Below are 26,533 nucleotides of genomic sequence, written 5' to 3'. Positions count from 1 at the left end.
TGCTCAACACGCTCGACTATCTCAGCACCGGCACCACCCTGCGTTGACGTCGTTCGCACTTTGTAGGTTGACAAGATCGCCATTGAAACCGCCTGGTAACCTGTTCGCTCTCGGCGCTGCGTACAGCCTCGGATTCTCGATGATCTGTAGCTGCACGTCAGCAGGTCTCGAAAGACAGAAGCGAGAGCCATACCTTGTCGATGACGGTGTCGAAGAGCGACTCTACATTCTTGCCTTGCTTGGCAGAGCATTCCATGAAGAGGCACCCGCGCGAGTCCGACCAAGCTTGACCTTCCTCTGCTGTCACCATTCTCGCAAATTCCTGGCGCATTCTCCATCAGATCTGATGCTCGTGCACCAACGAGAAAAGGTTCACCTTGTCGGTCTTGTTGCCGACGACGATGCGCACAATATCGTTGTGGCAGAAAGTCTCTAGCTCCTGAAACCAGGTGTCAAGATTGACAAAGGTCTCTCTATTGGCGACATCGTAGACGACAATGACACCGTGTGCTCCTCGGTAGTAAGACGAAGTGAGCGTCCTAAACCTCTCCTGGCCTGCTGTGTCCCAGAGGGCGAGCTTGTACGTCTTTGCAGTCGACTGTCCCGGCGGCGTTCGTTTGACTAGCTTGACCTGTCCTGGACCGTGGTCAGCTCGAGCGCCGGGCAAGACAGAGTTCACACGACGGACCTTCATATCCACTCCGACCGTGGCCGCAGATTCGCCATCCGAAGCAAACACTTCGTCGGTGAATCGCGTGAGCAGTGAGGATTTGCCGACGGATGAGCTGCCTATCAGCAGCAGCTTGAGTACTGCCTAGCAGCATGAGCCTCAATCAGTCCTCACGACATGCCTCCCTGACCAGTAGGTGGCTCGACGGGCGTGTCCATCTCGCTGGCGTTCCGGCTGGTGATGTCGTCACGAGATTTGTTTCAAGTTCGGCAATTGCCAGAGAAGAAGCGACGATCTCCACAAAATCGACGAGCGACAAATAGCGGACGACGACGACCTCCCCCTTGCCAAGCATGGTCGGCAAGTCGAGCACTGCCAAAGGGCAAGCCTATGCCAAAGCGCTAGACTATGCTCGACGCTCTGGCTTCTGGCAGGCCCAAGTTCCCTTGGCTGCAGGCGTGAGCTCCTTCTGCTCGCAAGACCAACGGGACCATTTTCTGACTCGCTGAACTTGTCTTGTGTGCCGCAGGAGCATACTTCGACGGGCAGAACAGCATCGCTCGGTCTACCCTCGGGTGTCTCGCAAGGTCTGAGCTGGTCCGAGCTCGTCAGAAAGTACAACAAGCACAATCCAAACGGTGAGCCATCTCTTGCTCTTGTCTCCCCCAAGCCGCGGCTGATCACGACGAACTTGCAGCTCGGGATGAGACGGCACTGTCCGAACAGACGATCTATCGCCTTCTCCGGCTCGGCGCCCAGCGCAAAGGCTTCCACTATGATCATGCCCACGAGCGAGACTTTGGTCTCGCATCATTCCCCGCCGACGAGCAGGATGATGCCAGCAGGGGCAAGACGACAGCTAGTATCTCAATACCCCCACCTATACCCGAATCAGAGATGGATGGCTGGCAGTGGGCCATGCATCTGCTCGAGTCGCGCGCCTCCGGAGACTCGCAGGCACGTTGTCTTTGTCCATCTTGACAAGCATGCTCTGATGCGCTAAAGCCTACACAGAACGCAGCCTACATCTCCGCCCTAGGCTACTATGCCGTCCATGATTTTGACAAGGCCGTACAAGCCCTGCAGCCACTTGCAGACGAACTCGCGCAAGGCGAGACCAACAGCCTCTTCTCGGGCGCACAAGGTCACGACATTGACCTCAAATTCATGGCCATCTTCGTTCTCGGTCAGCGAGCTCCGCCTTCAGGAGCGAGGTCTTTGCTTATACTGCCTGGCTGCTCGCAGCTCTCTCGCAGGAGCAACAGGACGAGCCGCAAGACGCGCTCGCAACATACAGACATGCTGTACAGCTCTATCGTCATCTACACTCCACCTCACCCGAATCTGACGAGCTCCAAGTCTACGGCGAGCAGGCTCTCTATCGGGCCGCTCTTCTGTCCAATCTCATCTCGTGAGTCGCGTGGTTCCCCTGGCCACAGCCTCAACTGACTTGGACTGTTCAGCGGTTCCGATACCATCATAGACTATCATCGTGCATACATTGCTGCCGTACCGACCTGGCCTGCCAGCTACTGTACTTCGAAGCGCTCCGTCATCTACAGATCTTACCTTCGCGCACTTATCAACACTGCGCCCACGTCAGAGACGAGTACAGAAGACGCGCACTCGTGGCGCACAGAAGCCGCTCGCGTCGTCAAAGGGTACGAGGATGTCTTGCGGACGTCGACCTCATTCCCCAAGGCGGGCGCGCTCAACAAGCCTGTCGTGGACTTGACCGACCGCGTCGCCGAGCTGTGGCGCGCTGCGGGCTCAGACCCTACTGATGCGCCCGAGCTCATTGAGGTAGGATTCTTGCACAGCCCACGAACCAGAGTGAGCTGACATGTGCTGTGCCCCGCCAGCTGATGTACCGCTGCACGACTCACACATTCCAATCTCAGCGATTGCTACGCTATCTGATTCCGCTGCATATCGCGACAAGGGAGTATCCAGATGCTCGCAAGGCTCTTGATCTATATGTGCAGCTCTTCGAGAAGGCCAAGGAGACCAACATGGCCGAAGTAGCACAAGAGCTCGTTGAAAGTCAGCAGCAAGGCAACCGCGGCGGCTCACAGCGCAACGGTGACGCTGAGGATGACGACCAAGAGGGCAGCGAGGCCTCCCAAGCCGAAGACGGACAGGCCGAACCAAAAGCGCCTGCCGGTCATGGCGAAACAGATTTCGATACCGATGAGCAATTCATTGACACCGTCTTGCTCGGCATGCGACTGCTTTGCAAATATCTCGAAGATCCCGATGCGGCGCTGGCGCATAGCAGAATTGCACTCAAAACACTCGCAGATTCGGACGCGCTGACCGATCGACAGCGTATCGAAGCACGCCTGCAGCGAATGATTGGTATCGCAACAGCAGCAAAGGCTCGCCACGACCGCGATCCAGATACGCGGCCCAAGCTGCAAGCCGAAGCTCTTGATCATCTCGAAAAATCAGTCGGATTGGGGGAGCAGTCATTCGATACGCACTATCATTTGGCGTATCTGCATCTCGAATTGCGCCACGTCAGCGATGCAGATCGACATGCTCGGGCTGCGCTCAAACTGGACCCGACTCAGCTGGTCGCTTGGCATGTACTCATTCTCATCGCGACCGCCCAGAAAGACTTGGCAAGCGCCCTTCACCTGGCAGATACCGCCTTAGACGAGTCAACACAGGCTTTAGGCCCTGCACACTCTAATGCGAATAGTGATGGTTTTCGAACGCCAGAGGAGCCTGCTGATGGCTTACACCATCCTGTCAATGGCGGAAATAGTGACGGCCACCTTGCTGCACCATTGACAAACGGCATGTCACCGAATGCTCAAGTCCACCGACAGCAGCTGGACGAGCTCGACTATGAGGTCACACCGACAGAGGCGGCAGTCATCGCTCTACAGCTGCGGATGACACGCAATGTCATCCTAGAAGCACTGAAAGGACCCGAGGTTGCACTGCAAGACCAGCAGGCCATTTTCCGCCACTTTGCGGAACTGAGTCAATCGGTCGCATCACCAGAGCATTCTGTTGCGCCAGCAAGACGCGGCAGTCTGGACAGATCCAACGGACACGCAGACGAGTCGAACGAGTTGCATGCCTCTCAACAGGGTCAGCTGCCACCCCCAGTGTCGTCAAGAGTGCCCAAGCGAAGTGCATCGATCAAGTCAGAGTACTCGAGTCGACAGATCAGAGAGCCTACTCCACAAGCGAGTAATGGACAGCCTTCGACAGCTGACTCGATTGCCTCACCTGTCTCGTCGGCTTCTGAGCGGTCTCCCGAGCTGACTTCTGTGCTGGTCAAACTCTGGCTGATGTCAGCTGCTACCTTTAGACGATGGCAGAAGCCAGACGAGTCAAGAGGCGCTATCCAAGAGGCTGAAACGACTGATCCTGATGACCCCGATGTCTGGGTGCAATTAGCGCTCTACCACCTCGCGACCGCCAACGAGAATCTCGCCACCACAGCACTTTCGAAAGCGCTCTCGTTCTCGCTGGACCATATCCCAGCTGTGATCCACATGAGCACGCTGTTCATCGACGCTGGCTCCTTCGAGCTTGCCGAGGGTTTACTCAATATCCTCACTCAGACGAACGGATGGGACGTACCAGAAGCTTGGCTGCTTCTAGCCAAGGTCAATGAGGCCACCAGACGACCACAAAAGGCTCAAGACTGCCTGATCTACGGCGTTCAGCTGGAGGAGACCCGACCGCTTCGACCACTTGCGCTGGCTGTGCCAGCGCTACTGTAAATCAAATTAGCTGGCTTTTCACTCGGCCATCACAGGATGCACGTCCTCCGATGAGCATGCATGTACGAAATAGGATTCGACATCGTTGACGGCTGCGTCGATGAGGCTGTCTGAAAGTGGGCCATCCATGCTCCGATGTGACTGATGCACTTCGGCAGTTGCGTGCTCGGTGTGGAGACAGCATCGGCTGGCGCCTGCCCAGCACAGCATGGGTCGTATTGATAGCCTGGTGTGAGAGCGGTCCCGCTACCGCACAAATAGCTTCTTGCGGTCGCTGCCAGGCTGATCTGCTGCATAGTTCCATTGTCGATAGGCCTCGCGAATATGATCAGGCGCAAGCGGACCACTTGCGCCAGCGTCACGCTGTATCTTGAGCGCTGCGAGGCAGGCAATGTCAGCATGACTGGCCAGCACCGAGCACACGAGACGCACCCAATTCGACGATCTCGCCTACAAAGATCTTGGCGAAGCCACGGACGACGACGATGACATTGGGCGAGACTGTCTGTTGACAGACAACGCCGACGAGTCGTTTGATGGCTGACTTGGCTAAGCCAGAGGTACGGTAGGTCTCGTAGCGGTCCATCTGCTCTGGGGACATGTGCTGTAGGAGCAGTCTGTAGCAACGGCTTTTTTCAGCTTGTTTAGCGTTCAGAGTAAGCGTTCGAGCGGACCCGATGGCTTCCTTTCGGTCGAGCTCATCTTGTGCTAGCTCGGCTTGAGTCAGCTCGAGACCGTCTTCGTCTTCATCATCAGAATGTCGTTTCGCTTCCATTGGGACCAAGTCGCGCGCGGCGCACGCGTGCTGGATGGATCGGTCGAAGGACGGCAAGCAGACGACAGTACAACAGGATGTTCACAAATGCTTCCTTGACATTTCCTGCCACCTTTGTCTATTCTGTTCCCTGACCTTGTCGCGCCAGGATCCTGAATGAGCCTCGCTGAGCGATGCAGCCGTGACAGCTTCACGCGAACCAAGGCCAGCTCGCTCGACGCCAAGCGTCTTGGCCTCAATGAGAGTGCCCAGTCCAGTCGGTGCGGTCGCAGAGGGGTCTGCACTGGTCGAAGCAGAGTTGGCCATCATCTTTTGCAACATCTGGGCCGCCTTTGAGTCCGTAAAGACGGTCTGATCTGGCTCGTGCTTGACTGGTTCAGGTTGCTGCGATGACGATCCGCCTTTCTTTGCTCGCTTTGCGGCCGGTGGAGGCGGATCATCTGACGCTTGCGTAGACCGCCGTATAGCTGAACGATCGACGTATGCAGGTGTGCCATCCACATCGTCCTCCCGGTCTGCCTCTTCCTCTGACTTTGCGCGCAGGTAGCGCTTCCGCAGAGCGGACATAGCTGCCACGCGCTCCTTTTCTCTGATCGCTTTTGTCTTTACAAGCGGGATCCTACCGTCCGGGCCAGGCTCAACATCGAGTGGTGCAAGTTCCGGCGCCGCTGCTGCTCCTCGTGTCTCCAAGGGCATGCGCTCGAGTTTGACCCAATTGGACTGATCTTGCGCAATGACGCATCCGGGGCAATCGCCTCGCTGCTCCTCGAATCGCCCTTCTGCATCCCAGCAGGCAAACGTGTCGTGCAGATGCACCTGAAACGTCGTCGTGCCCAGAGTAAGCTCGTCGCCGTGGTAGAGCTTGACCGGTCGCGAGGTCGCTTTGGCTGCAGAAAGCCGCTGAACCGGCTGGTCTGGCGAGTTCAGGAATGTGCCCTGGGTACTCGCGCGGTCGATGACGCTGATTTGAGGGAGAGAAACGAGGAGCGTCAATAAGGCTGGCTTGAAAGCATGAACGGCAAGGCAGATTACCTCCATCCTTGGTGAAAGTGAGCTTTATCGACCGCAGGCGCAGTAGACCAGAATATGGTCGCATGGAGCTTACTGACCTCCATTTCCTTGAGTCGCAGTCGTTTTGCGTGCGCGAGATCTCGCCCAACATCCGTCGGATCTTCGTCCGGCGCGATCATGGCGACACTGGACGGCGTCAGTATCTTGGATCGCTGTACGACCAGTCTCAGAGTCGGCCGTCGACGTTTGCGCTGTCCAAAGCTTGGGGCAAGTCCAGAATAGCCTGCCGCTGGCGGTGCGTAACCTTGCTGAGCTGGCGCACCATAAGATTGATGCGGCGCAGCATAGCCAGACCAATGCCTTTGTTGCTGCTGCTGCTGCTGCTCTTGTTGTTGTATTTGCCCAGCATGAAGATGTGGCGCATACGCCGTTTGAATTGCGTGCGCGGCATGGCTCGCTTGAGGCTGTTGTGGCTGCTGCGAGGCTGCCGACGCTGCATTGGGCAAGGCGCTTGTGCTCGCAGTCGGTATCGAGGACTCATCGGCCGGTGGCGATCTCGCCTTGATGGCATCGACCTCGCTAAAGAACAGCGCAAGGTCGTCATCCTCTTCCTCATGCGCTGACATGACCTGCTGTATGGCACTAGCTTGAAATGAGTCAGGCTGCGCGCGTACACGATGCACGATGCCTGGCTTGGGAAACGTAGCTCACTTAAGATGAGCTCCTTCATATGCATTTATTACTGGCTCCGATATCATGTATCTATGCATTTAGCTCTGACAGATCTGACAACGCCTAGCATAGACTGCGCAAAGGTACATTCTGTTGGTCAGAGGACTTGGGGCCCAGCGAGCATGATTGAGACACATTTGCGTCTGAGCATTTCAGGTCGTTATCTTCACGCGCGAACTCGATGGAAATACTCCGCCATGCTCAGTTGCGATGTGTCTGAGTAGAAAGCGCTCTCAGACTGAGTTGCATCGTGCAGTTGACACGTCAGAGTCGCGCAGAGCTGCGGAGAGCCCCTTCGGCCGGGCGGAGACTGTCCCGAGCAGCGGGGAACTCAGGCGCTATAGAGCGCCGCATACATCACGTGATTGCATCATCTATTTCTCAAAATGACCTCCTTCGATTCGCTCCTGACAGCGCCAGGAGGAGTGGTAAAGCGCCTACAGACAGCAGCCGCGTCCGACGAGGCTCAATATCGATTCCAATGAAAATCTGTCAGGGGTCCTCTATATGTAGCTGCAGCCATACAGCAACTTTTCAGCGATTTTGCCCGCAGATTCCGCTCAGAGGCATGGCATGCTATGTGACATCTAGTAAGATCATTTGTGACCTCGGTGATCTTTGGGAGGAGGTCACGTGAGTCCGACTTCATGGCGATCGAGTGATCACGTGAGAGCAATCACGACACGTATACGATGCGAATCATGACACGTGTTCGATGCAAGAAACTGGTCGAGGCCAAGTCGAAGCTGACCTGTCCTCGAGATTCACCTGTCTGCCCTCGGTCGCTGCTCGTCTGTGATCATCAGCCGATTTGCATCCGCGATTGCTTCGGCCAAGACTCGCCCAAAGCTTTAGGTCGCCCTCAAAGTTTCTCAATACATCCATGCGCAAATATGCTCAGCTATACAAACCTCGACGCAAGCCCGGTCAAGCATTGATGCACCGGCTGCTGTCCACAGATTGGACTATCTTCAGCAGCTCTGATACATTCAAGTGATCGCGCGCGCCCAATGATCACGATCACTGTCTCACATGCCCACCAGGCAGTCTGCGATCACGACTGCATTCGTGATGATCCTGTCTATCACCGCATCAAATTAATCTTGAGAAGCTTTGCGACTTATTCGAGTTGTCATACTGCCCCCAACGGACATTTTGCGATGCTACGACCGCAATGGCAACCTCAAGCCTTAAGTCCAGCTCAGAGCTCTCCGTCAGTGTGACTAGCAGACACAAGCGAGGCGCTAGCGATGCAGATACCTTGCGACATGACCGATGATACGTTTCCAGCCTCCTGCCTCAGGGTGCCTTTCGTGCGTGCAATCATGCAAGCGGCCAGATGGAGACCTTCAGCACCATCTGTCACCTCAACGGTCGCCTGCTGCGTACCATGCCACTTGATCAGTGGATACACCCTTGCCACTGTGTCAGAGAGCGATGATCTGCTTCGAGATAGAGAGAGCGATGATCTGCTATCTCGAAGCAGAGTGTATCTGAGTCTCCATATGTTTGAATGGCTCAACAGATTCCAGCTAGAGCATCGCGGCAATGTCAACTGCGTAAACTTAAATTGCGGCGAGCAGGCTGATACCGGATGTACCGCATGCCTCAAAAGCGGGTCAACATCGTCGAGGTCGGCGCTTGCGACGGCCTCCAGAATGAGCAGCAACCGGTGTCCATAGACACGCGAGTCGAGCTCATCAGCCGATTGGTCCACTCCGGTTTGAAGACGATCGAAGGCGGGGCCTTTGTATCGCCCAAATGGGTTCCTCAGATGAAAGATAGTCATCTCGTGCTTGAGTAGCTCCCTCGTCAGCATTAACAAAGCTACCCGTCAGTCTCACGAGCCATTTGCTTTTTTCGTTTCGAGTGCGTCGACGACGGACACGCCGCTCGATCGTCGGTGCTCGATCACCGCGCTCATCGTCGAGTTGCACTACGCGGGTCCACTGTCTACACTTCACGAGTCGGTGGATGGCGAGTAGGAACATGAAAGCATATCGATTTCACAACTCTTGCTGTGAGAGTTAGCTGTCCTTCAGCCCTCGCTCCTTGCAGCTTTCGCGAGGATAGAGCTCAAACGTGGACTACCGTCTCACGCGCGATTGGACTAATGCGTCAACATCTTAACCTCTCAGCAGGCGTAGTCGATAATGCGCAATGCACGCATGAGTCGATGTAGTGAGCCGCGCTTAAGCTGAGCTACATGTCAATCGGGCCTCCGCCTCGCAGCTGCTCGCGCAGACGTGTGTGCCGCTCCAAAACTCTCCTTGCCAATGTGGAGCTTGAGCACCCAATTCTGCTCGATCCGTCTTCATGGACTCGCCGTTGTCATCTTGCCAAAACACGAGTGTCTGGAGGGAGCCAGATCACGTGCACGAGCGGCTTGCATGAATACCGTACGTTGCCAGAAGCGCGTAAGTGCATGCGCGCGTGTACCATCTGTCGGCTCACTGACGCGACGTGACGAGCAGGGTATGAAGGAGAAGTCCGTTGGGCGAGTCGATCGAACCATTCGTCAGGCTTGGGTTGTCATGGTCCGGTAGGGCAGCTCAGCCAGAAGCAATGTCGAGCATCTCTGACACTTCGAGTATCTTCTCGCGCGGCTTGTCCAGCCGCGCACCGCGGCGCCGCTCCTCGTGATCAATCTTTTGCCAGCTACCCCAATCTATGACTTTCCGCTGTGGCCCAAACGAGAGCGATGCAGGATCAAGTGGGACACGATCACGTATCTCGAAATGCCGGTCGAGTGCGTCGCGAACGATCCATTCGGCGGTGCCGAAAGCGCCATACATCGTCGTTGCGATGACGCCATTGGGACCTCTTGCGAGCCAGCCGCATGTATATAGTCCAGGCACCTGCTTTCCCACGTACTCTCAGCTTAGTAGCTATAGGATATGACTTCACATGCCTTTACGCCGTTGGATGATATGACGCGATTATCGACATTGCGCACGGTTCCACGTTGCTCATCGAATGGCACGCCTGGAATGCCTATAGAGCGATAGCCGACACTTTTGAGTAGTAGATCTGTACTTTGTATGGATGTGCTGTCTGTGGGTACTGCTTTGGCCTCGCTAGGATCGCCGCCGCGGCCGCCGCCGCCCTGTCTGAGCTCGAGCGCATTGTGGCGATATCGCACCGCCGACAGACGGTCGAACTGAGTTTCTGAAGGTATGAGCTTTTCTGGCGACTTGAGAAATGACAAGGACCAGCTCTTGCTGCCGTCTGACGTTCCTTTGCGCATGAGGTCCAGAAGGCGCTTCTTCATTCTTGCGCCACTCATCTCGGGCGAGCCTGCCAGCTGACTTTGTGCTTCCGCCAGCAGATTGAGATCGGTCCGAAAAGCTACATCGGGCAGGGCAAGGAGCTCGCGCAACTCTTTGGTAGTACATGCGATCTGGAGTGGCCCGCGTCTGCCTACTACGTCGACGTGTCTGACCTTGCTACGCGCCAACTGGGCGAGAACATATTCTGGCAAGTCGGTCTTGCGCAACGAATCTATTGGCGATAAAAGTATGCGTGCGCAATCTAGAGCGACGTTGCCTTGACCAATGATAGTGACATGCTCCGTGTTGGCCAGGTCAAGCTGAGTCGGGTCTGGCTGTGACGGATGGGCATTATACCAATGTACGAATGAGCGTGCGGACAAGACGCCTTGCAGGCTGTCCTCGCCGGCTAGCCCGAGCTCTCGATCACGAGAGGCACCATAAGTGAGCAGGACGGCGTCGTAGTGCTCTTGCAGCCGGTCGAGAGGAAGTGCGATACTCTGGCGGGATTCGCGAGCGGCGGGCGTGGGCGATACGTAGGCGTGATCCGGATCGACGAGGCCACCGATCTGGACGTTCCCAAAGAAGCGAAAGCGAGGATCTGTAGCCGTCTCTTCGAACTTGTGTTGGCAATTCTGGAACTCGGTACGGCATGAACATCATCAAGCTGAGAAAAAGAGCGTGATGCGCACTTTGACTTCAGGATGGTCCGGTGCTACACCAAAGCGGACGAGTCCAAAGGGCACGGGGAGCTCCTCAAAGAGATCTATCCTGACGTTCTGAGTGCCGGGCAAGCTGAGCAGACGGCCAGCAGCGTAGAAGCCTGCAGGACCTGAGCCGACGATAGCAAGGCGAAGTGGGAGGCCTGCGAGGGATAGCGGAGATGCCTGAGAAGCCAATCTGCGTTTGCTGCTACGTGCGGCATCTTGTGCGAGCTGCTGAGCCTGCCGCCGTATCATTGACTGATGTCAGGCCTGTCAGGGCTCGGGGGCATTCGCCTGCCTTGCGCCCGATCGGTAGGATGTCGACGGCGACGGTGCTCGGAGAGATGTCGGCCCTGTTGATCGTCGACGTTCAGAAAGACTTCATCAGTGGTGCTTTGGCAGTCGAAGGGGCAGAGACTATATTGCCGGTTGTTGAGCACTTGATCGAAAGAGGCCGGTGGTCGATGATCGTTGCCTCTCAGGTGAGCTGGCTCAGACACAGCTCCTCGCAGAATCTCAAGGCAAGCTACGGACAGGACTACCATCCGCGGTCACACATCTCCTTTGCATCCCGACATGGTCTGAGCCCGCTCGATGAGATTGAGCTCAGAGACGCGGACGGACAGCCGTTCCAGCAAATGCTTTGGCCTGACCATTGCGTGCAGCACGAGCCTGGCAGTGAGATTGACGAGCGGATCCTGCGTGCCCTATCCTCTTCGCACTGGAAGGACAGGCACCACATCGTCCAAAAGGCGCGTATAGTCGCCAAGACTCTCTCACCATTACAGCACGCGCTGATATATGACTGAGCAGGGGACGAACGTCCAAGTCGACGCTTACTCTGCTTTCGCACCTTTCGCTCGAGGGACGGCAGACCCAGATCGACCAGACGATTCGCCATTGGCAGCCTACTTGCATTCGCACAAGATCAAGAGTGTCTATGTCGTCGGCCTCGCGACAGACTACTGGTGCGCATTGTCGGGGCTTCTGCAGCTGCTCATGTGCGCTGAAACAGCAGAGAGAGGACAGTGTGGCTGCGACAGCCAGAGATGCAGCCCGACTCGGCTTCGAGACGATCGTGATAAGCGATGCTTGCAAAGCCGTCGACGGCAAAGGCGGCTTGTCTTCTGCTCGGGACACCTGCCAGCCGGTCGGCGTGCGATTCGTCAGGTCGTCAGATGACATTGTGCAGCGCATGCTTTCTTAAAGTTATCCCACCATGGAGCGCTTCCTGCCTCGTTGTCTCACTATGATGATGCCATCAGCGGAGAAACACTCAGCAGCGCGGAAAGGCTTGCCATCTTCCAGACGACGACGAGTGTGATCCCATTCAGCAGGACCGACAGAGCGTTCGTACGCTTGCAGAATGCTGGCAAAGCGTGTCGCAGCAAAGGGCAGTCCCTCGGCTTCGGGATGAGTTGATTGCATCGCCCTTTCCAGAACATAGAGATCGACCGCTCTGTCCTCCTGAGAGACAGATATCGTCGAAAGGCCAAAGTCAATCAGGACGAGCTGGAAGCGATCGCCACTTTGCTCGAGCATCATGTTCGACGTTGTCAGATCGCCATGGATGGTGCCTGCTTGGTGCATCTTGGCCAGCGTGCTGCCGATCATGACCATCAAGTCCGCTGTCACTCTTTCACGTCAGGCAAGAAGAACAGCAGAGTGTCTAGTGCAGACCTTGAGTGAGTTGGAGCGCGTCGAGCAAGCTGGGTGATTCGGTCACATCGCCCGCCTGGGCATCCGGCGAGGTGTCAAGCTCGGGCAAGCCGCCCAGTACCGTTTTGACGCTTCCCGGTCCTTCTATGTACCGAATGGCGAGGATGGCATGGTCCAAATCGAGCGCGACGAGGGCAGCAACGGGTATGCCGGCTTGCGTGCATCTCATCAAAGCCTTGGCTTCCGAGGTGATTCTGGCGCGCGTGAGCGTCCGATCGAGTGTAGGATGTCTGTACGCTTTGCTGAAGCGATGTTTGAGGATCACAGCGATGGACGGCTCGTCTGCAGAGGCCGAGGGAGTGCTACGAGTCAAAATCGATGATGGAGCCAATCGAGCTCGATAGACTTGGGCTTCTGCTCCTTGTGTGATGAGCTGTGCTTCACCAGAGTCGATCAGAGGCCAGAGCGGGGCTCGGGGCAACTCATTGAGCAGCTTCCGACTCATCACTTTGGGATTTCAGGGCTCGGCAAGGCTGGCGTTTGCCAAATCGCGCGCCCGGCCTCAGCCAGCGACAGCTCGACAGCGAATTAGCGACTCGATAGCCCCGTCAAAGCACTGGCCAGCGAGTCAGCAGCAGTCGAGAAGTCCTCCGACAGCGCCAGAGAGTACAGCGCGTACAGCGAACTCGCCAGGGAACATCCAAAGGTCGCTTGTTATCGTCCAGTCTCGGCTCAGCGCGAGGACGGAGACAGCAGCGACCCAGCACGTACAACAGCCAGCGAGCAGTCTCCAAGTCTCGCTTGACAGCTGTGCTAGCATCAGATTGTCATGTCAGACACGTCTGATCAGCATGGGGAAGCGAGTACATCTGTTGCCGCACGTGAGGCTGGACCGCCGACGAGAGTCCACTTGGATCTCAGAGGCACTCGCCTGACCGTCGATAGGCAAGCTGTCTCTCTGGCCGAGATGAGAGCATTGACTCAGCATGGTGTTGTCCAAACAGAGAGGCATTGATGGAGCTGCCAGAATCAGTGTTGCTCTGTCTCTTTCCAAACGGGGTCGTCCTCAACACACAGCGACAAGAGGGAGCAGACGGAGAAGAAGACGAGGATGTCTACTTTGTCGACGTGGGTGCCCACCTATGCGCCCTTTGCCACTTTTGGTCTCATCACAGTCTGCAATGACAGTTTGACGGCGCGTGCTTGCGCTACATCCTCAACCTCTTCGACGAGGCGCGAACCAACTTCTACGGTCCGCCAGGCTCAAAGCGGCGGATCCAGAGGGAACAGGAAGATTCCTCCAATGCGAGCCAATCAATGTCGAACCCACTCTTTCTCAAACAAGCCATCATCGTCCTGCGCGAAGAACTCGAGTTCTTTCTCATCGCGCCCAATACAACTTTCGCTACCGCGCCTCCGTCCGGCAAGACTCAAGGGCTAGCCACGGTCGATGACGAGGGCGTACCCGTCAAGGAAGTCATCGACCTCAAAAAGCGTTGTGGCCAGCACTTGCTCGAGCAGCGGGCCATCTTCACCGCTCTGCAGCGCAACGTCAACCGAGAAAACAATCTCGCTGAACAACACCTCATCGATATGCTGTGCATGTCGTACGTCTCGACATTGTCTTGGCTCGATCATGAGCTAACACTCTTGTGGGCTGTCCAGTGGCTTCAACAGAGACGACTCGTGGGGTTTCAGGGCCTTAGAGCCAGACCGGTGTTGCATCACTTCCCTCGCTCTCGTCCTCCTCAAGACCGGCATCACCCACAAGTCTGCCACGTCCCCTCCCGGGTCGCCTTCGCAGTCGTGTACCCCAGCGAGCCAGAACATGGCAGATGTCACTGTCAATGCCGCCCAACTTGCAACTGCTCAGAAACTCTTGCTCTTCTGGCGGAAGCCTGCGAGGAAGTGCTGGTGGGATCTCGCTCACGTCGAGCTGCCATTACAAGCGAACGAGACGCCCACCACGCTGAGGGTGTGGGTCAGACATCAGTGGACATTAGAGACTTCCTTAGTATGTTCGTGATTCTCAAGCAGTTGCAACGCTCACAGCAAAGTAGATATGATGCTGATGTATAGCATCAGAGCGGCGAGATGTAGGTTCACCCTGTTGTAGCTCTGTGCAAAAGCCCGCTTCTTGAGTCAAAACTCACACAGCTCACAGCAACAGAGCAGAGCTACACGCGCACACAGAGCGTGCAATCGTAGAGGGTAGTAGTAAAGAACATTAGATCATGGCGCAAAAGGAGAGTGTTGTCCCTTCTTCTAGAGCGAGCCCTATCGTTTCGGTTCGGTACGGATCATCGAGCGAGCATCTGCTACTCTGCCACTTCTTCCCCGGCATATTCTTCTTCCTCGCCATCGTCGCCCGTCGCATTTTCATATTGTGTGTATTCTGCAATCAGATCTTGCATGTTCGACTCTGCTTCTGAGAACTCGAGCTCATCCATGCCCTCGCCCGTGTACCTGCGAAGCGAGTCAGCCTGAGCAGCTACTGATAATGCTAGAGAGACGAACCAATGCAAGAAAGCCTTGCGACGGAACATGGCAGAGAACTGTTCGGCGATACGCTTGAACAGCTCCTGGATTGCAGTCGAATTGCCGATGAACTGCTCACGACATCAGCTCTGCCGTCACAGTATAGGCGAACAAAGACGCACAGTGACAGACATCTTGAGGCCGCGAGGAGGAATATCGCAGCAAGCGGTCTGGACGTTGTTGGGGATCCATTCGACAAAGTAGGATGAGTTCTTTGTCTGGACCGACATCATGTTCTCCTCTACGTCTTTCATCGAGACCTTGCCACGGAAATAAGCAGCGACGGTAAGATATCTTCCTCGGCGGGGATCGGAGGCTGCCATCATGTTGCGAGACTCAAACATTTGCGAAGTCAGTTCGGGCACGGTGACGGCTTTGAAGCCTTGGCTGCCTCTAGACGTCAACGGTGCAAAGCCGACCATGAAGAAGTGCAAGCGAGGGAAGGGGACCATGTTGACGGCAAGCTTTCGTAGATCGGAGTTGAGTTGACCGGGGAACTGTGGGCTCTCGTGTCAGATCGTATGGCTGATCAAGACAGGAACGTACGCGGAGACAAGTGGTGATGCCTGACATGACGATAGAGACGAGATGATTGAGATCGCCGTAGGTCGGTGTGGTCAGCTTGAGCGTTCTGAAGCAAATGTCGTAGAGCGCTTCGTTATCGATACAGAATGTCTCGTCAGAGTTTTCCACGAGTTGATGGACAGACAGGGTAGCGTTGTATGGCTCGACGACTGTGTCCGATACCTGCCAGTCGCTTGAGCTCTGTCGGGAAGCACAGGACAGACTTTGTCACCTTTGGTGAAGGCACGACTGAGAAAGTCGCCATCATTCGGTCAGGAAATTCCTCTCTGTTGCGTATGCATCAGTCCGTACATATCAGCCCAAGTCAGGATAGCACCGACCTGATCTTTGAGATCAAGAGGGTGCCCATGCCTGCGCCGGTACCGCCACCGAGCGAGTGGGTAATCTGGAAACCTTGCAAGCTGTCGCAGCCCTCTGCCTCCTTGCGGACGACATCGAGCACTTGATCGACCAGTTCAGCACCCTCTGTGTAGTGACCTTTTGCCCAGTTGTTGCCTGCACCAGACTGGCCAAAGATGAAGCTGTCAAAGCGCCCGTCAGCCTTGACAGATCGGCCGCGTGAAGGCGACAAGGAACGGACTTGTCTGGCTTGAACAGCTGACCGAATGGACCCGACTTGACAGAGTCCATTGTGCCTGGCTCTAGATCGACGAGGACGGCTCGCGGTACATACTTTGCCGCTGCTCAGCGAGCCATCAGCGCGTGCACGAGACAGTGACGGGCCAAGGTGGACTTGCAAGAGGCTTCGTTGAAGTAGACCGAGATGCGCTCTAGCTGGAGATCGTTGGTGCCTACGTAGGCGCCCGTCTGATCGATGCCGTGCTCTTCACTGACGACTTCCCAGAATTTGGCACCTGTCCAACACGGTGTGAGGCGCAGTTCCTTGGGGTGACCACACAGAGTCGAGCTGACCGATCTGATTGCCGCACTGGACGTCACAGGCCCATCAGCCTGCGTGCGACACGATAGAGTAGACACGAGCGACTCACTTGGCCTGTTTGCAAGTGCACAATCTGAGAGCCGGGCGACATTGGTATAGGTACAGGTCGATGTCAATATTGCAACAGAGGCAGAAGCGAGAGCGAGAGGAGCAAACAGTGATCAGCTCTCGTCCTTCCCTCTCTCTGAGCCCGAAGCAGGAGGAGGAGCTATTTGAAAAACGAGTGAGGCGAGGCGAGGACAATGGGCGAGGGGCTAGCGATCACACGCCTTCGACCCCTCTCTCTCGTCCTTCGACGCCGAACCGGGAAGCGAGCGACGGAAGGATGTCGTACCTCTCTCATCGTGGGCGATGATGGTATAGGTGCAGCTTCCTCGGCTTGCTAGCCTTCACGCTCTGCTAGAGTGTCGTCTGTTGTGTCGGTCTTTCGCCCTTGGCTTGACCCTGCTGGCGGCGCGCGCCTCATTCAGAAAACGCGTCTTTGTCTCGCACGTCGGCTCGATGGAGATTGCACAACATTTTTACAACGACAACTGATATAGATGCTCACGAGAACTGTGTTGAGCGCAAGTCAGCGCCACTAGCTGACGAACGAGCGCAGGGGTTGTGACTCACCTTCCAGCGATTGTTGCAGACGATGCAGCAGACAAATGTGGTCATCGGTTCATCAGCCGAGCGAGTCTGCATCTGATAGTACGTGCACTCTCTCTTGCCACACTTGCCACACTTGAATGCGTCTGTCTTGGCCTGTCCGGCGGCGGGCGCAGCAGACTGTGCGGCAAACATGTTCTGTTCGGCCAGCTTTCTGTCTTCTGCCTTTCTCTCTTCTGATGAAAAGTCCTGTCCTGACTCGTGAGCAGGCCTCGCTGGAGATGTAGGAGGTGGGGAACGGACAGAGGCTTTCATGCTGGCTAGCTTGCTCGCGCTGAGCTCGCCGGAGACGACAGCCTCGCGCAAGGCGGGATTCTTCTTGTCTTTGAAGTTGAGCAGGAGCGATCTCGTCTTTTGCCGGTAGTCTCCCGACGTGTCTCCCTCGTAGAACTTGTAGACTGCTTCTTCTACATCCATCACCCTCGTGGCGATCATATCGGCCGCTGCACGCCATCATCAGCGCAAGTCTAGAGGCATCTTGGAGGAATGACTGACGGGCAGCAGAGTCAGAAGCAAGAGCGTCATAGAAGAGCTTCACGACATTATCTCGCTGTCGTTCGTCTAGTTCGGGTAGCTCGATGCCGTCCGTCTTGAGGCTCCGCGGGCCAGTGAGGACTTTCATGGGCGTCTCTGATTTCTTTCTGACGGTTGACACGGGCACGCTTGTCCGCGCAGACTTGGCCGGCGCAGCTTCTTCCTTGACAGTTGCAGCTGGCGTACCTGTCTTGGCTGCCTCTGGACTCGCAGCGGATTCGCCCGGCGTGCTTGCCGCGGCTAGACAGTCGTCTCGTGAGATCAGCGACAGTGTCATCTGTGAGCAGACGAGGCGACCGACCTGGCGTCGCTGTCTTGGCAGCACTGCCGCCCTTTGGCTTGACGGCATCTTTCCACTGTCCGATCATCATCAGTGCTACGTGACAGTCAAGCAGAATGTGTCGCACAGTCCGAACGATCTGCATGGACTCTTGCTTGATAGACTCGTGAGGAGACTTCTTGAGCCCCGTCAAGCTGATGCCCAGCTTGGTCTGCCTCAGAGAGTCGGCAGAAGGGCTCCAAGATCTCAAGCGACTGAGAATGTCGAGGACTTCCTGCGTAGATGGCCGAGTTTGGCATCAGCCCCGGCCAAAGGAGCCACGATCGTCTGACGGACAGTATAGCGTGCCTCCTTGTGCGCCTTCTCCATCGTTTCCTTGAGAGACACCAACTGTGTCACGCTGAGCTCGTCCATCTTGGGTCGAGCGCTGGGCAACCGGGCAGGCAGAAGGGCAGACAAGGCAGACAGTCGACGGCGCTCGTCTCGAAGAGCGCCGGTCGCGTCAATTCTGAGCGCAAGCCAGCTCGCCATTGCCGACGATTCACCCGACGCAACAGGCAGGAGAGTGGCAGCATGGCTCTGGACGAGATCAAGCCCTTCTCGGCGTTCCCGGAGACACCGAATTTGGACCATCTCGTGCGATACTTATCGACATGGTCGGGCACAGACAAAGTGCTCATGTCCTACCAATATTCGTCCAAGCTCCTGATCTATATCCTCAGACGACGTCAGCTCAAGTCCCAGTCTGCAGATAGCCTAGCCGGGCTGTCTGCGATCGTCTCGGATGCCCGGATTTTGTATGCTCTTTCTCTTTCGGCTATAGCGACGCGCCAGGCTGAAGCGAGAGACCCCTGACAGGCTGCGCTTCTGGGGCTTGCTACCCATCTTCCAATGGCTGAGGGGACTCGAACAGACCAAGTCGCCCACTTCAGCCAGACTTCACACCATAGAACGACTGCAAGGCTACTCCATGCTGCTCTACTATCCTCTCGAGCATACCTACTACCTCGCTGCTCACAAGATCATCAAGATGTCAACAGAGACGATGAACAAGATCGGACTCTGGTCTTGCCGCTTCTGGCTCGTCTATGTCGTCCTGCAGCTCAGCCATCTCTACGAGGAATCGCGCATCCTGACGCGACAAGTCAAAGCGATCAGACAGCGACGAGCCAGCTCCAAGCGTGCACCCACGCAGGAGCAAGGTCAGGTACAACGCGAAGAGGACAGAGAGGTAGCACTCAAGAGCTCGGCCATCTTCACCGAGCTCGTCATCAACACTGGCTATGCGCCTCTCACGCTGCACTGGTCACTCCCGCAAGGTATCTTCACCAACGACGTCTGGGTCGGACTCTTTGGCACGATAGCCGCACTCGGTCAGCTGAGGGCAGGATGGAGAGCGACTGCATAGTCTGTACAAGCAAGCAAGTCTTTACTACAAAACAAAACAAAAACGTGTTCATCGTCGGGACCGTTTGCCCACTTGCTTCGGCACTGTACGTGATCGGTTCCTGTTCTTGACATTGGCGGAAGTGTAAAAGTTCTCGGCCTTGCGTTTGAGCGTCTTCATACGAGGCTCTTTCTTGGGCCGCTCACCGTCATCTGAGTCGACGAGGGCTTGTTCTGCTTTGACCTCAGGCGCGGGCTTGCTGCCAACGAGGTCGTCCCAAGTCAGCTCGCCTTCTGAGCCGCTGTCGATCGCGCCCGTCTCATCTTCGCTGCTTGTTGCGGCCTCGCCATCCTCCTCGTCATCCGAGCTGACCTCTTCCTCTATCGCGGCTTCCGCTTCGTCATCTGGGACTGCCGCCGGGCTCGAATCTGTGGGAGCGTCATCGTCGACAGCCTCGGCTGCAATCGCGCCACTTTGTTCGTCCTCGGCGAGGAAGGCATTGCTCCTCACGATCTGATGGAGCGGTTGGGTAACGCCTCTGAGCTTGCCCATTCCCACTTGCTTGGCTTGCTCGATCTGGTCTTGCTCCGCGCTCTCCTGTTGAGCGGCAAGGAATCCGTCCGTATCGGGCGGTCGGACAAAGTAGGGGATCTTCCCTCTTATCCAGTCCTACGAACGTTATCAGACACGTGCATGCTCTCGAAGGATGGCAGGACTGACGTTGAGAACGATCTTTGCAACTGTGTCCAGTTCTGGCTCACCGCCAGGACCGAGCTTGCCTCGCTTCTTGGCCAGCATGGCAAGGAACTGATCCGGATCCTTCCAACCTTTCACGCCGTACGTTCGAGTGATATACTCGGGTCTGACCCTCTCGAGCAGAGGCGGCAGGTGGTCAGACGGGCTCGAGAGATGCTCGACTCTGACGACGCCTTTGAGGACCTTTTGCGTTTCCGAATCTCGCGAAGAAGGTGGCACGATACCCGGACAATCGATGAGGTAGAGCCTCCGCATGAGGGTGATGTATTGCCAAACTTTTGTCTCACCAGGAATGGGCGCGACGTTACAGACCTTCTTCCTCTTGAGTGTGTTGATGATGCTGCTCTTGCCTACATTGGGATAGCCCACAAAGCCGACGGAGATCTGCTTCTTGTCGGAGAAGAGCACCGAGAATTGTCGGAGCAAAGTGATGAGAGAGCCCTTGCCGAACGAATTGGTGATTGAAGCGTGGAAAGCGATTGTCGGGTGAAACTGTGATAGATACTTGACCCATCGCGCCTGTCTCGCCCATCAGCTCGATACTCTCTACGGTCTGAGAGAGGCGAGAGATAGCGAGAGAAGCGTTGTACAGTGCGTAACTAGGAGTCGATCCATCCGTCTTTCGGCGGCCGAGCGACCTCTCTCGAGGCACGTTGCTCGTGAATCTTCTCCACTTTCCGCAGCATTGTGTCGTTCGATCTTCCACAGACGTAACGGTCGTTCCACAATGGGTAATGAAATCCTCGCTGGGGATCTTTCTCGCGAAAGAAGTCCCGCTCTCGGTTCTCCGTGGGCAACCTGACTGTTTGTGGGTTTTGCGGGCGAGCGTCGAAGGAGCAGGAGAGGAGGGAGGTGGAATGCAGGGGAAGACTTACAGCTGCCCAGCCAGGGATGAGATCGACTTTGTTGAGGATGTAGACAACTTTCTTGCCTCGCTTTTCCTTGGCGAGGTACTTCTCGACAGACTCGCAACGTGTCCCGAGCGGATCCCGGGCGTCGAGGACGTGGAGGATGACGTCGGAGGAGTCGATGACCTTGTAGAGTTCGCCCCAGATGCGTTTGGAAGTACCGGCGGACATGATCTTGTCGAGTGGCGCATCGTTGGCATCATCGGCGGGCAAGACAGGGTCGTCTCCTTTGGCGTGAGCCTCTTCTGCTGCGACATGGAGTGCTTCCTGTGCGTCCGAGTCGCGCTGATTGTGTGCCTGACTGGCGCCTAGCATCTCTTCAAAGTTGGCGGCGTCTAAGCGTGGCCGTTTACGCTGTGACTTGGGTCCGAACGTGTCTGCAAATGGCTCTGCCACTGCGAGATCGGGCCGGGTGACCTGCTCATGCTGTCAGACCAGGCTACACGAAGCTGTGAGAGGGAACGGCGTACCTTTGTAGACTCTTGCAAGAGCGAGAGAGGCAGTTTGTTCTGCTTGAGCACGACCGCAAAGGGGTCATTCTGCCTTGCGCCCAAGCTCGTCCTGAAGTGATCGAGCGCAGTCTGTGAGATGACACGTGTGTTGCCGAACCATCGTCGGTCGGGCTGTACCCGGCCCGGGGTGACTTCCTTGCTCTGGAAAGGCGCAGCTTTGAGGATCTTGCCGTCTTTATCTCTGATCGCTTTGTGGCCGGACGAGAGCATCTTGAGCTGTCGCACCTTCTTCCCATCTCGGTAGTGGTTCTCGCCTTTGGTGTGCTGGGCCGTCTGGCGAGCTTTGCTGATGCCCGCCATCGTGCAAGGCGGTCGAACGGTCGACGAGGGGTTCGCCTGAGAAAATTCTCTGGCGGGTGCGCTGAGCGTATTCATCTGATTCGAGCGGACGCGTAATCAAAAATGACGACGGTCGGTCCTGTGCCAGCAAGATGAGTTCCCAGAAACTGCAAGTGCTCGTCCGTAAGCTTCCTCAGGGACCGAATGGGACCTCAGCTGATTGCCGGTTGCAGTGGGTGTGGGCCTGGTCGGAAAACAGGTCATCCATCAGCTGCTCAGCGACTTACCAACCCATCTTGCATCCCAATTCTCAATCGTCTGGCTGGCCAACTCGAAGCAACGCCTCCATGTCGCAGCCGGGCTCACAGGCACAGCAGAGGACGCGCTCTCCCAGCTCAGCAAGACAGAGCCTCACGGGCTGAGCCTGAGCAAGGTGATTGAAGAAATCGTCGAACTCGCAGAGGGCTCGCGAGGCAAGTACCTTTTCGTCGACAATACTTCGTCGCAAGACGTCGCCAATCTGTACCCGACCCTCGTCGGTGCGGGCATCCATCTCGTCACGCCCAGCAAGAAGGCATTCTCGTCCAGTGCAACGCTGTACGCCGACATCTTCAGAGCTGCCACGCAGTCCAAGGCGATCGTGCTACGAGAGGCAACAGTGGGCGCGGGTCTGCCCATCATCTCTACACTCGATGACCTCATCAACACCGGCGACACCATCCTCAAGATCGAAGGCGTCCTCTCAGGCACACTCTCTTTCCTCTTCAACGAGTACAGTCAACCCAAGCCGACGACGACGACGACGACGACGACGACGCCATTCAGTCAGATCCTCAGGGGTGCCAAAGAAGCAGGTTACACCGAGCCGCATCCGGGCGACGATCTCAATGGATCAGACGTAGCCCGAAAGCTCACCATCCTAGCAAGAATGATTCCCAGCCTGTCAAACTCTGATCTGCTCAAAGAGGGATTCCTCTCCGTCCCTACCCAGTCGCTCGTTCCTGCAGCTCTGCAAGACATACAGGACGGCTCAGACTTTGTGCAGAAGCTGCCCGACTTCGATGCCGACTTTGCCAAGCAAAACAAGGAAGCAGCACAAGCCGGCTGCGTTCTGCGCTACGTCGGCGTCCTCGATCCACAGTCGGGTCATATCAAAGCAGGCCTAGAGAGGCTCGTTTGTTCTCCTGTCAGCCTCGCTTGCTGTGGCTGACATCTGAGACGATGGGGCAGATATCCTTTCGATCATCCCTTTGCTTCATCGCTCTCGGGATCCGACAACATCATCTCCTTCACCACCAAGCGATACAGCCCAAACCCGCTCATCATCCAAGGCGCGGGTGCAGGTGCCGCCGTCACCGCCATGGGCGTCGTCGCCAACGCCATCAAGATTGCGCAGATCGTATTGCCTCTGTAGGGAGATCTGTTCACCGGCGAGACTTGGCCGTGCAGTCACACTAGAATGCCAGACGGGCGGAATGTTGTCATCTCGAAAAATCTGCCTGCACGTCATCCTGAAGCTGAGCGCTGAACGCTTCGGAAAGCGGACCGTCGCGTCTTTTGCCCTTCGCGCTGTGAAATTGGGAGGGAGCGCATCCACGTCAGACTGGCCGAGTGAAGCAAGCATGTCATCCTGGAAAGCCTTCCAAGGCAATCTCACCTCGCTCACCTCCGGTCTCAAGAACGTCGATCTCTCCAACACCACAGAGAAGCTCAACAAGCAGTTCGCGACCTTCTCCCAGCAGGTGAGGGAGACGACGGGCCAGCTCGAAGAGGACGGCGTGACCGAGCTGCCCGAGGAGTACAAGACGCTCGAGCGCAAGGTCGATGCATTGAGGGCGACGCATCTCTCTCTGCTCAAGATCACTAAAGCTGTCCGTGCCTGCACTGCTTGCATTCACTGCCCACTTGCTGAGTCTGGGAGCGTGCATCGCAGTACGAGACAGAGACGTACGATTATCCTACCCAGATCAACGAGAGTCTCACAGAAGGGTTCGCCCTCGTCTCTCACTCCCTGACCTCTTGGGCCGCCGTAGCCGCCAAAGGTAAGCAAGCTCCTGAGCCGACTACCTACCTACGCGCTCCTGCCTTGCTCACTGACGAGCCCTTGCAGGCACCAACTTGCCCGCCCCCACCGTCACCGACAAGGCTCCAGAGCAACACAAGACGCTCTCCCACGCTCTGTCACGCGCCTCTGCAAACAGTCTGTCTCTTCCAGCCTCAGGGCCTCCTGGCATATGGCTCATGACGATGGCGCTGTAGGCGCGCTCGAACTGACGTCAAAGTCTTCACAGCCCGACCAACTCGGATCAGTCCTGCAGACCTACGCAGTCGCTCAGGACAAAGTCGGGCAGCTCAGACTCGACCAGGATGCGCTCATCCGTGCAGAGTTCAACAATCCCTGGAGCGCGACCCTCAATTCTGCCATCAACGCCGCAATGAAAGCCCGCCAGAGCGTCAAGACTGCGAGACTCTATCTCGATACCTGCCGTACCAAGCTCAAGAATGCATCTGCTGCCAAGCAAGAACAGGCTCGTCTCGAAGTCGAGGCTGCAGAGGCAGGCCTGTTCTCGTTCAGCGTTGCACCTCGAGCTCATCTCGGTTTGCTATCTAGGAGCGACTGGTCACAGAGACAGAGCAAGCCATTGGTATCATGGCCTCCTTACTCGCCAACGTGAGTCCCCACAGTCCTCCCGACTCGATCAAAGCTGACCTATGCACCAGCCGGAGCCAATCAAGAACATTGCAGCGCTAGCCAAGGCGCAACAGAGCTACCACGAACAAGCAGCAAAGGTGCTCCAAGGTATCACTGCCAGCCTCGACGAGGCTTCCGTCCAGGCCGACGGCGAATACCGCAAATCACGCGGAATCGCCTGAGCCTGCTCTCCTACATCCACATCTCGTCACGAAATACAAGCCTGTTACATCTGCTAGCCCTTGTACAAGTTACAAAGATTGTTTTAGATCGAGCAGGGCCACAATTTGCGAGACGGCTGCGGTCGTGATGGCCTCGGGCGATTGATCAATGTCGACGATGACGACGCCATGAGTCTCGTCTTCGTTTGCACTCGGCTCCTCGAGCGTATCGAGTTGACTTTGAAGCATGTGGGCATGCATGAAGTGGCCCTCTCTTTTGCTGATGCGCTCCTGGAGAAGCGCTTGACTGCCTTTGCCTACGTATGCCATCAGCACAGAGCGCACATGGCCAGCTTGACACACAATAGACAAAGTACGTCTTGAGATCGATAGGATGCTCGTCGGCGCTTCCGCGTAAAATGTCACGATACGATTGCTTGAGAGCAGAGCATGCGATGCAAACAAGAGACTGATGCGATGCTTCACCCAATACCTGGCTGGCGGTCTCGCGGATCTTGTGCAGCCAAGGTAATCGATCCTCGTCTGTCAGCGGCTGGCCATTCGCCATTTTCTTTACATGCTCCGGCGAGTGCAGATCGTCGCCATCGATAAAGGTCGCTTTGAGCTCATTTGCTATGCCCCTGCCGATTGTCGATTTCCTGCCCGCTCGTCAGCCGTGGAAGTAGATGCATGCAATCAAGCATACCCAGATCCAGAGACACCCATGACGATGATGAGACTTCTCTGGCTGCGACCCTGACTTTTGGGCGAGATCGTGCTGACTGGCCTGATCTCCGAGAGACGATCACGCTTGCGCCATAGCTCATCACGTTCGGCCATGCTGTCTGTTCATCAGAGGATGTCTGCGTCCGATGGTGAAAGACTGACAGGTCGTCAGCCCAGCCGCGCACTTCGGCATGCTGTATCTTTGGTACACTCGCTTCGAGGAATGGCTGGAGTATTCGAGTTTGATCTATATGGATCCCATCGTCTCGATACGTGCGTCTGTCTAGACGAACAAGCACTGACCTCGCTCGTATTCGACAGCTTGCAAAGCCATTTCTACTCTATCTAGGTCTTTGACAAACCTGGCTTCCGGCGTGGTCGCATCCTCGTACTCTTGCCACAATGCCATGATCCTCTTCGAAGCGTGAGAGTCGGCGGGCAGAAGCTCACGAAGCATGTGGTCCATGGCCTTTGCTTCGAGATTTTGCTTCTCGTCGCGTGAGATGCCGTCGAAAGGTGTGATGTCGCCCGCTTCGGCTTCTGCCAGGTCGTGCACCACTGCAAGCAACACACACCTGTACGTGCGCTTACAGTCCGGCTTCTGAGGTCATTCGGGGCACCCACTTGGCTATATCGAGCTGGATATCTTCAGAGAGAAGTGCGAGCACGGCCATGCTATCACCGAGGATGAGCGCGCCTTGCAAGCATCGCACGAGCGCACGAACCGGTACATGTGATCAGCAATGCTGTGCTCTGCCATGTATGAGCGGCGTGACACGATCGAGAACGTGAGCAAGCACCTCTCTGGCCGCTCTAGTTGCTCGCGAACCCATCCCGTTCGTTTCTGTGTCTGGCGTGCGACCGTATCAGACACAGCTCGCTTGGACGTCTTATGCGGCGCACTTTGAGACGTTCCAATGTGTGGAAGAGCTGAAGACGGCCGCTTGAGGCGGACATGAAGGGATTGCGCACACTCGCTGATGGGCGCCTTTGCAGCTTTGGCCTCGCGTCGACTGACTGA

At 56.3% G+C, this 26,533-nt stretch overlaps 18 protein-coding genes across 18 annotated transcripts; 7 read left to right on the top strand and 11 right to left on the bottom strand.

The window, feature by feature from the left end:
• Nucleotides 1-21: 21 nt before the first annotated feature.
• L969DRAFT_101429 (uncharacterized protein) lies at nt 22-1,009 on the bottom strand (the record flags this gene model as incomplete). The annotated part of the gene is made up of 5 exons (XM_014714348.1): nt 861-1,009; nt 689-810; nt 377-631; nt 194-322; nt 22-144 (listed from the first exon to the last, which is right to left on the bottom strand). Exons 1-5 carry the CDS (start codon nt 886-888, stop codon nt 22-24), a joined length of 657 nt encoding a protein of 218 aa, XP_014569834.1. The 5' UTR covers nt 889-1,009.
• On the top strand, nt 925-4,610 carry L969DRAFT_292814 (uncharacterized protein). The gene is made up of 7 exons (XM_014714347.1): nt 925-1,128; nt 1,200-1,308; nt 1,368-1,627; nt 1,685-1,856; nt 1,916-2,081; nt 2,134-2,473; nt 2,533-4,610. The coding sequence occupies exons 1-7, from the start codon at nt 1,024-1,026 to the stop codon at nt 4,411-4,413; spliced, it is 3,033 nt and encodes a 1,010-aa protein (XP_014569833.1). The 5' UTR covers nt 925-1,023; the 3' UTR covers nt 4,414-4,610.
• L969DRAFT_92435 (uncharacterized protein) lies at nt 4,432-4,623 on the bottom strand (the record flags this gene model as incomplete). The annotated part of the gene is made up of 1 exon (XM_014714346.1): nt 4,432-4,623. One exon carries the CDS (start codon nt 4,621-4,623, stop codon nt 4,432-4,434), a length of 192 nt encoding a protein of 63 aa, XP_014569832.1.
• A 36-nt stretch (nt 4,624-4,659) lies between these two features.
• L969DRAFT_44897 (uncharacterized protein) lies at nt 4,660-5,188 on the bottom strand (the record flags this gene model as incomplete). The annotated part of the gene is made up of 3 exons (XM_014714345.1): nt 4,660-4,790; nt 4,846-5,030; nt 5,088-5,188. 3 exons carry the CDS (start codon nt 5,186-5,188, stop codon nt 4,660-4,662), a joined length of 417 nt encoding a protein of 138 aa, XP_014569831.1.
• Nucleotides 5,189-5,219: 31 nt separating this feature from the next.
• On the bottom strand, nt 5,220-6,883 carry L969DRAFT_84953 (uncharacterized protein). Its single transcript, XM_014714344.1, has 2 exons — nt 6,221-6,883; nt 5,220-6,149 (listed from the first exon to the last, which is right to left on the bottom strand). The coding sequence occupies exons 1-2, from the start codon at nt 6,823-6,825 to the stop codon at nt 5,270-5,272; spliced, it is 1,485 nt and encodes a 494-aa protein (XP_014569830.1). The 5' UTR covers nt 6,826-6,883; the 3' UTR covers nt 5,220-5,269.
• A 1,091-nt stretch (nt 6,884-7,974) lies between these two features.
• Nucleotides 7,975-8,979, bottom strand: L969DRAFT_292212 (uncharacterized protein). Its single transcript, XM_014714343.1, has one exon. The coding sequence runs from the start codon at nt 8,748-8,750 to the stop codon at nt 8,133-8,135; it is 618 nt and encodes a 205-aa protein (XP_014569829.1). The 5' UTR covers nt 8,751-8,979; the 3' UTR covers nt 7,975-8,132.
• A 105-nt stretch (nt 8,980-9,084) lies between these two features.
• L969DRAFT_45274 (uncharacterized protein) lies at nt 9,085-9,477 on the top strand (the record flags this gene model as incomplete). Its single annotated transcript, XM_014714342.1, has 2 exons — nt 9,085-9,112; nt 9,164-9,477. The coding sequence occupies 2 exons, from the start codon at nt 9,085-9,087 to the stop codon at nt 9,475-9,477; spliced, it is 342 nt and encodes a 113-aa protein (XP_014569828.1).
• On the bottom strand, nt 9,441-11,434 carry L969DRAFT_292246 (uncharacterized protein). Its single transcript, XM_014714341.1, has 3 exons — nt 10,893-11,434; nt 9,843-10,835; nt 9,441-9,789 (listed from the first exon to the last, which is right to left on the bottom strand). The coding sequence occupies exons 1-3, from the start codon at nt 11,157-11,159 to the stop codon at nt 9,484-9,486; spliced, it is 1,566 nt and encodes a 521-aa protein (XP_014569827.1). The 5' UTR covers nt 11,160-11,434; the 3' UTR covers nt 9,441-9,483.
• L969DRAFT_92430 (uncharacterized protein) lies at nt 11,222-12,111 on the top strand (the record flags this gene model as incomplete). Its single annotated transcript, XM_014714340.1, has 4 exons — nt 11,222-11,386; nt 11,441-11,656; nt 11,718-11,872; nt 11,934-12,111. The coding sequence occupies 4 exons, from the start codon at nt 11,222-11,224 to the stop codon at nt 12,109-12,111; spliced, it is 714 nt and encodes a 237-aa protein (XP_014569826.1).
• Nucleotides 11,960-13,261, bottom strand: L969DRAFT_292191 (uncharacterized protein). The gene is made up of 4 exons (XM_014714339.1): nt 13,243-13,261; nt 12,585-13,179; nt 12,203-12,532; nt 11,960-12,151 (listed from the first exon to the last, which is right to left on the bottom strand). The coding sequence occupies exons 2-4, from the start codon at nt 13,066-13,068 to the stop codon at nt 12,114-12,116; spliced, it is 852 nt and encodes a 283-aa protein (XP_014569825.1). The 5' UTR covers nt 13,069-13,179; nt 13,243-13,261; the 3' UTR covers nt 11,960-12,113.
• Nucleotides 13,262-13,272: 11 nt separating this feature from the next.
• Nucleotides 13,273-14,652, top strand: L969DRAFT_70574 (uncharacterized protein). The gene is made up of 5 exons (XM_014714338.1): nt 13,273-13,508; nt 13,568-13,691; nt 13,752-14,170; nt 14,229-14,577; nt 14,624-14,652. Exons 1-5 carry the CDS (start codon nt 13,393-13,395, stop codon nt 14,627-14,629), a joined length of 1,014 nt encoding a protein of 337 aa, XP_014569824.1. The 5' UTR covers nt 13,273-13,392; the 3' UTR covers nt 14,630-14,652.
• Nucleotides 14,653-14,857: 205 nt separating this feature from the next.
• L969DRAFT_84945 (uncharacterized protein) lies at nt 14,858-17,084 on the bottom strand. The gene is made up of 11 exons (XM_014714337.1): nt 16,961-17,084; nt 16,676-16,699; nt 16,599-16,614; nt 16,424-16,540; nt 16,267-16,366; nt 16,007-16,207; nt 15,898-15,952; nt 15,648-15,848; nt 15,224-15,598; nt 15,081-15,172; nt 14,858-15,029 (listed from the first exon to the last, which is right to left on the bottom strand). The coding sequence occupies exons 1-11, from the start codon at nt 16,967-16,969 to the stop codon at nt 14,882-14,884; spliced, it is 1,338 nt and encodes a 445-aa protein (XP_014569823.1). The 5' UTR covers nt 16,970-17,084; the 3' UTR covers nt 14,858-14,881.
• A 19-nt stretch (nt 17,085-17,103) lies between these two features.
• On the bottom strand, nt 17,104-18,683 carry L969DRAFT_84944 (uncharacterized protein). The gene is made up of 7 exons (XM_014714336.1): nt 18,428-18,683; nt 18,219-18,365; nt 18,113-18,167; nt 17,773-18,051; nt 17,521-17,720; nt 17,242-17,466; nt 17,104-17,181 (listed from the first exon to the last, which is right to left on the bottom strand). Exons 1-7 carry the CDS (start codon nt 18,620-18,622, stop codon nt 17,173-17,175), a joined length of 1,110 nt encoding a protein of 369 aa, XP_014569822.1. The 5' UTR covers nt 18,623-18,683; the 3' UTR covers nt 17,104-17,172.
• On the top strand, nt 18,665-19,499 carry L969DRAFT_44932 (uncharacterized protein; the record flags this gene model as incomplete). Its single annotated transcript, XM_014714335.1, has 2 exons — nt 18,665-18,888; nt 18,950-19,499. The coding sequence occupies 2 exons, from the start codon at nt 18,665-18,667 to the stop codon at nt 19,497-19,499; spliced, it is 774 nt and encodes a 257-aa protein (XP_014569821.1).
• A 48-nt stretch (nt 19,500-19,547) lies between these two features.
• Nucleotides 19,548-21,954, bottom strand: L969DRAFT_15214 (uncharacterized protein; the record flags this gene model as incomplete). Its single annotated transcript, XM_014714196.1, has 4 exons — nt 19,548-20,147; nt 20,199-20,753; nt 21,110-21,559; nt 21,613-21,954. The coding sequence occupies 4 exons, from the start codon at nt 21,952-21,954 to the stop codon at nt 19,548-19,550; spliced, it is 1,947 nt and encodes a 648-aa protein (XP_014569682.1).
• Nucleotides 21,955-22,064: 110 nt separating this feature from the next.
• L969DRAFT_84941 (uncharacterized protein) lies at nt 22,065-23,365 on the top strand. The gene is made up of 3 exons (XM_014714334.1): nt 22,065-22,116; nt 22,167-23,103; nt 23,164-23,365. The coding sequence occupies exons 1-3, from the start codon at nt 22,086-22,088 to the stop codon at nt 23,345-23,347; spliced, it is 1,152 nt and encodes a 383-aa protein (XP_014569820.1). The 5' UTR covers nt 22,065-22,085; the 3' UTR covers nt 23,348-23,365.
• A 43-nt stretch (nt 23,366-23,408) lies between these two features.
• Nucleotides 23,409-24,913, top strand: L969DRAFT_101415 (uncharacterized protein; the record flags this gene model as incomplete). The annotated part of the gene is made up of 6 exons (XM_014714333.1): nt 23,409-23,804; nt 23,867-23,975; nt 24,044-24,133; nt 24,193-24,488; nt 24,545-24,604; nt 24,655-24,913. 6 exons carry the CDS (start codon nt 23,409-23,411, stop codon nt 24,805-24,807), a joined length of 1,104 nt encoding a protein of 367 aa, XP_014569819.1. The 3' UTR covers nt 24,808-24,913.
• L969DRAFT_84939 (uncharacterized protein) lies at nt 24,706-26,507 on the bottom strand. Its single transcript, XM_014714332.1, has 9 exons — nt 26,416-26,507; nt 26,313-26,362; nt 26,238-26,258; nt 26,137-26,187; nt 25,816-26,087; nt 25,675-25,759; nt 25,493-25,627; nt 25,150-25,445; nt 24,706-25,103 (listed from the first exon to the last, which is right to left on the bottom strand). The coding sequence occupies exons 1-9, from the start codon at nt 26,467-26,469 to the stop codon at nt 24,877-24,879; spliced, it is 1,191 nt and encodes a 396-aa protein (XP_014569818.1). The 5' UTR covers nt 26,470-26,507; the 3' UTR covers nt 24,706-24,876.
• Between the last annotated feature and the right edge of the window lie 26 nt (nt 26,508-26,533).

Source organism: Mixia osmundae (assembly GCF_000708205.1).
Source record: "Mixia osmundae IAM 14324 unplaced genomic scaffold scaffold_2, whole genome shotgun sequence".
Taxonomy (NCBI): domain Eukaryota; kingdom Fungi; phylum Basidiomycota; class Mixiomycetes; order Mixiales; family Mixiaceae; genus Mixia; species Mixia osmundae.
Note: the sequence above shows the minus strand (reverse complement) of the source record. Positions and strands in the feature narration are given on the sequence as shown.